The sequence below is a fragment of the Oncorhynchus kisutch genome, unplaced genomic scaffold, assembly GCF_002021735.2.
Source record: "Oncorhynchus kisutch isolate 150728-3 unplaced genomic scaffold, Okis_V2 Okis02a-Okis13b_hom, whole genome shotgun sequence".
Classification (NCBI taxonomy): domain Eukaryota; kingdom Metazoa; phylum Chordata; class Actinopteri; order Salmoniformes; family Salmonidae; genus Oncorhynchus; species Oncorhynchus kisutch.
In genome coordinates, this window is record NW_022261979.1 from 11,296,202 (window position 1) to 11,303,701 (window position 7,500).

General features: G+C 40.5%; 1 protein-coding gene across 1 annotated transcript in view; it reads right to left on the bottom strand.

Moving 5' to 3' along the window:
• The window catches only part of LOC116359260 (CUB and sushi domain-containing protein 3-like), a 547,528-nt gene that overhangs the window by 39,402 nt on the left and 500,626 nt on the right, over positions 1–7,500 (bottom strand). Inside the window, 1 exon segment of the mRNA XM_031811826.1 lies at positions 3,273–3,446. Within this exon segment, the coding sequence (XP_031667686.1) occupies positions 3,273–3,446 (174 nt within the window).

Consider the following 7,500-nt stretch of genomic DNA (forward strand, 5'->3'; position numbering starts at 1 on the left):
ACTGTACTGTACTGCTGTGGTGTTAATCTCTATATTCAGCAGTGTAAAGACCCAGCTCTGTATTGGCTCTGTACTGTACTGCTGTGGTGTTAATCTCTATATTCAGCAGTGTAAAGACCCAGCTCTGTATTGGCTCTGTACTGTACTGCTGTGGTGTTAATCTCTATATTCAGCAGTGTAAAGACCCAGCTCTGTATTGGCTCTGTACTGTACTGCTGTGGTGTTAATCTCTATATTCAGCAGTGTAAAGACCCAGCTCTGTATTGGCTCTGTACTGTACTGCTGTGGTGTTAATCTCTATATTCAGCAGTGTAAAGACCCAGCTCTGTATTGGCTCTGTACTGTACTGTACTGCTGTGGTGTTAATCTCTATATTCAGCAGTGTAAAGACCCAGCTCTGTATTGGCTCTGTACTGTACTGCTGTGGTGTTAATCTCTATATTCAGCAGTGTAAAGACCCAGCTCTGTATTGGCTCTGTACTGTACTGCTGTGGTGTTAATCTCTATATTCAGCAGTGTAAAGACCCAGCTCTGTATTGGCTCTGTACTGTACTGCTGTGGTGTTAATCTCTATATTCAGCAGTGTAAAGACCCAGCTCTGTATTGGCTCTGTACTGTACTGCTGTGGTGTTAATCTCTATATTCAGCAGTGTAAAGACCCAGCTCTGTATTGGCTCTGTACTGTACTGCTGTGGTGTTAATCTCTATATTCAGCAGTGTAAAGACCCAGCTCTGTATTGGCTCTGTACTGTACTGCTGTGGTGTTAATCTCTATATTCAGCAGTGTAAAGACCCAGCTCTGTATTGGCTCTGTACTGTACTGTACTGCTGTGGTGTTAATCTCTATATTCAGCAGTGTAAAGACCCAGCTCTGTATTGGCTCTGTACTGTACTGCTGTGGTGTTAATCTCTATATTCAGCAGTGTAAAGACCCAGCTCTGTATTGGCTCTGTACTGTACTGCTGTGGTGTTAATCTCTATATTCAGCAGTGTAAAGACCCAGCTCTGTATTGGCTCTGTACTGTACTGCTGTGGTGTTAATCTCTATATTCAGCAGTGTAAAGACCCAGCTCTGTATTGGCTCTGTACTGTACTGCTGTGGTGTTAATCTCTATATTCAGCAGTGTAAAGACCCAGCTCTGTACTTGACTTAGTAGAACCAATCTACGGGGGATAATAGAGAAAGCATTCACTGCACACTATGCATATATTATCACTTTTCAGGATTTACATGGTCAGCACTTTGTCCCGTTGTTAATCATCTCAAATCTCTCAGCTGTGCTGTTGTAGCAAGCCTCTTATTCATCACAATATAGAAGACAACATGCTGTTTTTATACAGTACAATATGCAATCTACCTCTTTGTACATCTCAGAAACACTATATCATGGCAATCTATGTGTTTGGACAGAGTTGAACATCTCAGAAACACTATACCATGGCAATCTATGTGTTTGGACAGAGTTGAACATCTCAGAAACACTATACCATGGCAATCTATGTGTTTGGACAGAGTTGAACATCTCAGGAACAATATGACATGGCAGTTGCCACCGAACTATCACATCCACTCAACCAGGAGTACCAGCTCCTACCATCAGGCCGCCGATACAGAGTCCATCTTCACAAAACCGGCAGAGCCCAGAAATCATTCATTCCCACCAGAATAATTTACGATCTGAATTAGGAACTGTATCCATGTGTTGTCTGCTACAGTTTGTGATTGGTGTGTATTTATGTTGGTGATGCTGTTGTCTGCTATAGTTGGTGATGCTGTTGTCTGCTATAGTTTGTGATTGGTGTGTATATATGCACCTGTTGGTGATGCGGTTGTCTGCTATAGTTGGTGATGCTGTTGTCTGCTATAGTTGGTGATGCTGTTGTCTGCTATAGTTGGTGATGCTGTTGTCTGCTATAGTTGGTGATGCTGTTGTCTGCTATAGTTTGTGATTGGTGTGTATATATGCACCTGTTGGTGATGCTGTTGTCTGCTATAGTTGGTGATGCTGTTGTCTGCTATAGTTGGTGATGCTGTTGTCTGCTATAGTTGGTGATGCTGTTGTCTGCTATAGTTGGTGATGCTGTTGTCTGCTATAGTTTGTGATGCTGTTGTCTGCTATAGTTTGTGATTGGTGTGTATATATGCACCTGTTGGTGATGCTGTTGTCTGCTATAGTTGGTGATGCTGTTGTCTGCTATAGTTTGTGATGCTGTTGTCTGCTATAGTTTGTGATTGGTGTGTATATATGCACCTGTTGGTGATGCTGTTGTCTGCTATAGTTGGTGATTGGTGTGTATTTATGTTGGTGATGCTGTTGTCTGCTATAGTTGGTGATTGGTGTGTATTTATGTTGGTGATGCTGTTGTCTGCTATAGTTGGTGATGCTGTTGTCTGCTATAGTTTGTGATTGGTGTGAATTTATGCACCTGTTGGCGATGCTGTTGTTGGTTAAGATACAAGAAAGGGACACAAAATGAATTATTATTATTAAGTATTAAATTAATTATCATTACATATTATTATATTAATTATTATATTAATTATTATTATAAATTATCTGTTAATTGTTTATTAATTGTTATATTAATTATTATTATTAATTATTAATTACTATTATTAATTATACATTAATTATTTTTATAATTAAAAAGAGGTATAATCTACCTCTTTGTAGAGTTGGAAACCTGTATCTCCTAACCTCTTTGTAGAGTTGAAACCTGTACCTCTATAAACCACTTTGTACAGAGTTGGAAACCTGTATCTCCTAACCTCTTTGTAGAGTTGCAAACCTGTATCTCCTAACCTCTTTGTAGAGTTGGAAACCTGTATCTCCTAACCTCTTTGTAGAGTTGGAAACCTGTATCTCCTAACCTCTTTGTAGAGTTGAAACCTGTATCTCCTAACCTCTTTGTAGAGTTGGAAACCTGTATCTCCTAACCTCTTTGTAGAGTTGAAACCTGTATCTCCTAACCTCTTTGTAGAGTTGCAAACCTGTATCTCCTAACCTCTTTGTAGAGTTGGAAACCTGTATCTCCTAACCTCTTTGTAGAGTTGCAAACCTGTATCTCCTAACCTCTTTGTAGAGTTGGAAACCTGTATCTCCTAACCTCTTTGTAGAGTTGAAACCTGTATCTCCTAACCTCTTTGTACAGAGTTGGAAACCTGTATCTCCTAACCTCTTTGTAGAGTTGGAAACCTGTATCTCCTAACCTCTTTGTAGAGTTGAAACCCGTATCTTTAAAACATGAAGGTGTTTGTTGTGTTGACTCACGCAGACACTGAGGCAGATCTCCTCTCCAGGAGCCCAGGCCCACACAGGTGAGGATAGCCGGGAAGGAGAGCTCGTACCCGGGCAGGCAGCTGTAGCTCACGCTGGTACCCCACTCAAACACGGAGCCCTCCACGAGCCCGTTGTGGATGGGAGGAGGCGGAGGGCAGGTCACCACTGAGGAGAGAGAGGATGGAAAGATGCATTTGGCAACTCTTGATAGGACAATAGAAAAGTTTGTTTTGAAAAATGTAATATATTATTGGTAAAACCAACGCATTTCAGAGAATGCGTTAATCATAGTTTTTTTTTAGGGGTAAATCAATCATTGAGGAGACAGGTAGACAGTTGGGTGGGCAGACGGGGCGGAAGGAACGAGAGACAGGGAAAGTTAAGGCCTGGATACACAACGCAATTAGAGAAGACTGCCAGTTTCAGAGGAAAACAATAATCAACACGTCTGTCACCTTTTATGATGCTAGTTCAGTGGTCCTTGTATCTAACTATAGGACACAGCAGATCTCTGTAGATTATAGTGTGACCCCTATAGAATGATGCTAGTTCAGTGGTCCTTGTATCTAACTATAGGACACAGCAGATCTCTGTAGATTATAGTGTGACCCCTATAGAATGATGTTAGTTCAGTGGTCCTTGTATCTAACTATAGGACACAGCAGATCTCTGTAGATTATAGTGTGACCCCTATAGAATGATGCTAGTTCAGTGGTCCTTGTATCTAACTATAGGACACAGCAGATCTCTGTAGATTATAGTGTGACCCCTATAGAATGATGTTAGTTCAGTGGTCCTTGTATCTAACTATAGGACACAGCAGATCTCTGTAGATTATAGTGTGACCCCTATAGAATGATGTTAGTTCAGCGGTCCTTGTATCTAACTATAGGACACAGCAGATCTCTGTAGATTATAGTGTGACCCCTATAGAATGATGTTAGTTCAGTGGTCCTTGTATCTAACTATAGGACACAGCAGATCTCTGTAGATTATAGTGTGACCCTATAGAATGATGTTAGTTCAGTGGTCCTTGTGTCTAACAGCAGATCTCGGTAGATTATAGTTTCTACCCTATAGAATGATGTTAGTTCAGCGGTCCTTGTATCTAACTATAGGACACAGCAGATCTCTGTAGATTATAGTGTGACCCCTATAGAATGATGCTAGTTCAGCGGTCCTTGTATCTAACTATAGGACACAGCAGATCTCTGTAGATTATAGTGTGACCCCTATAGAATGATGTTAGTTCAGTGGTCCTTGTGTCTAACAGCAGATCTCGGTAGATTATATTGTGTGTGTGAAATCATTTATCTGACTAGGAATTACTGTTGTGAGAGAATGGCTAAATCCCAAACGGCACCCTATTCTCTAAAGAGTGCACTACTTTAGACCAGAGCCCTATGGCACCCTATTCTCTATATAGTGCACTACTTTAGACCAGAGCCCTATGGCACCCTATTCCCATATAGTGCACTAATTTAGACCAGAACCCTATGGCACCCTATTCCCCATATAGTGCACTACTATAGACCAGAGCCCTATGGCACCCTATTCCCTATATATAGTGCACTACTTTAGACCAGAACCCTATGGCACCCTATTCCCTATATATAGTTCACTACTTTAAACCAGAGCCCTATGGCACCCTATTCCATATATATAGTTCACTACTTTAGACCAGAGCCCTATGGCACCCTATTCCATATATAGTGCACTACTTTAGACCAGAGCCCTATGGCACCCTATTCCCTATATAGTGCACTAATTTAGACCAGAGCCCTATGCCACCCTATTCCCTATATAGTGCACTAATTTAGACCAGAGCCCTATGGCACCCTATTCCCTATATATAGTTCACTACTTTAGACCAGAGCCCTATGGCACCCTATTCCCTATATATAGTGCACTACTTTAGACCAGAGCCCTATGGGGAAGAAGAAAGCATTGCAGACGTCTATATAGGTCTGTTAGTACAGGACTAGTAATACAGGACTAGTAAAGGTCTGTTAATACAGGACTAGTAATACAGGACTAGTAAAGGTCTGTTAGTATAGGACTAGTAAAGGTCTGTTAGTACAGGACTAGTAATACAGGACTAGTAAAGGTCTGTTAATACAGGACTAGTAATACAGGACTAGTAAAGGTCTGTTAGTATAGGACTAGTAAAGGTCTGTTAATACAGGACTAGTAAAGGTCTGTTAGTACAGGACTAGTAATACAGGACTAGTAAAGGTCTGTTAGTATAGGACTAGTAAAGCAGGACTAGTAAAGGTCTGTTAGTACAGGACTAGTAAAGGTCTGTTAATACAGGACTAGTAATACAGGACTAGTAAAGGTCTGTTAGTACAGGACTAGTAAAGGTCTGTTAATACAGGACTAGTAAAGGTCTGTTAGTACAGGGCTAGTAAAGGTCTGTTAATACAGGACTAGTAAAGGTCTGTTAGTACAGGACTAGTAAAGGTCTGTTAATACAGGACTAGTAATACAGGACTAGTAAAGGTCTGTTAGTACAGGACTAGTAAAGCTCTGTTAGTACAGGACTAGTAAAGGTCTGTTAGTACAGGACTAGTAAAGCTCTGTTAGTACAGGACTAGTAAAGGTCTGTTAATACAGGACTAGTAATACAGGACTAGTAAAGGTCTGTTAATACAGGACTAGTAAAGGTCTGTTAGTACAGGACTAGTAAAGCTCTGTTAGTACAGGACTAGTAAAGGTCTGTTAGTACAGGACTAGTAAAGCTCTGTTAGTACAGGACTAGTAAAGGTCTGTTAATACAGGACTAGTAAAGGTCTGTTAGTACAGGACTAGTAAAGGTCTGTTAGTACAGGACTAGTAATACAGGACTAGTAAAGGTCTGTTAATACAGGACTAGTAAAGGTCTGTTAATACAGGACTAGTAAAGGTCTGTTAGTACAGGACTAGTAAAGGTCTGTTAATACAGGACTAGTAAAGCTCTGTTAGTACAGGACTAGTAAAGGTCTGTTAGTACAGGACTAGTAAAGGTCTGTTAATACAGGACTAGTAAAGGTCTGTTAGTACAGGACTAGTAAAGCTCTGTTAGTACAGGACTAGTAAAGGTCTGTTAGTACAGGACTAGTAATACAGGACTAGTAAAGGTCTGTTAGTACAGGACTAGTAAAGGTCTGTTAATACAGGACTAGTAAAGGTCTGTTAGTACAGGACTAGTAATACAGGACTAGTAAAGGACTGTTAATACAGGACTAGTAAAGGTCTGTTAGTACAGGACTAGTAAAGGACTGTTAATACAGGACTAGTAAAGGTCTGTTAGTACAGGACTAGTAAAGGTCTGTTAGTACAGGACTAGTAATACAGGACTAGTAAAGGACTGTTAATACAGGACTAGTAAAGGTCTGTTAGTACAGGACTAGTAAAGGTCTGTTAATACAGGACTAGTAAAGGTCTGTTAGTACAGGACTAGCACTACTTTTGTAATTGTTTGGGTTATACATTTTTCATGCGGTGCTGAAGCCCCCTCAGCATCCCTAGTTCCCACGGCGATGCATGAGGAGGCATGACCTTCATGAAACACTGAACAATAAACTAACTAAACCCTGTACTGAACGGTTGGTTAGGTTCTTTGTTCCTTATAATAAATCCCTAAGATTTCTTTATGCATCTAGCGTGTAGCTCCTGAATACAGAATCTTTTGGGGGGGGGGGGGGGGGGGGGCTGTCAATAATTTGGACCCCTAAATTTATGAGAGAGAAAAAATAAAGTATTATTTTATTTGACAAAATATCTTTCTCTGAACAATTATATTAGTATAAAATAATATAATTCCATAATAATAATTAAACCGTAGCATTCACATATTGCTCTGTATTGGAGTGATTTATTTCATAGTCTTAAACAAAAGTGTCAATAGATTTCAGACCCCCGTAACTCTACACGACGTCGCTGCTCAGAAAACTTCATTTATAAAAAAAAAGAAAATCAATAACGGTTTTATGTCCGTTAGACCGGTAATGAGTAAATAAACAGGCCAACAACAGGCCAACAACAGTCAGACAACAGTCCAACAACAGGCCAACAACAGTCCAACAACAGGCCAACAACAGTCCAACAACAGTCCGACAACAGTCCGACAACAGTCAGACAACAGTCAGACAACAGTCAGACAACAGGCCAACACAGGCCAACAACAGGCCGACAACAGTCCGACAACAGTCAGACAACAGGCCAACAACAGTCCAAC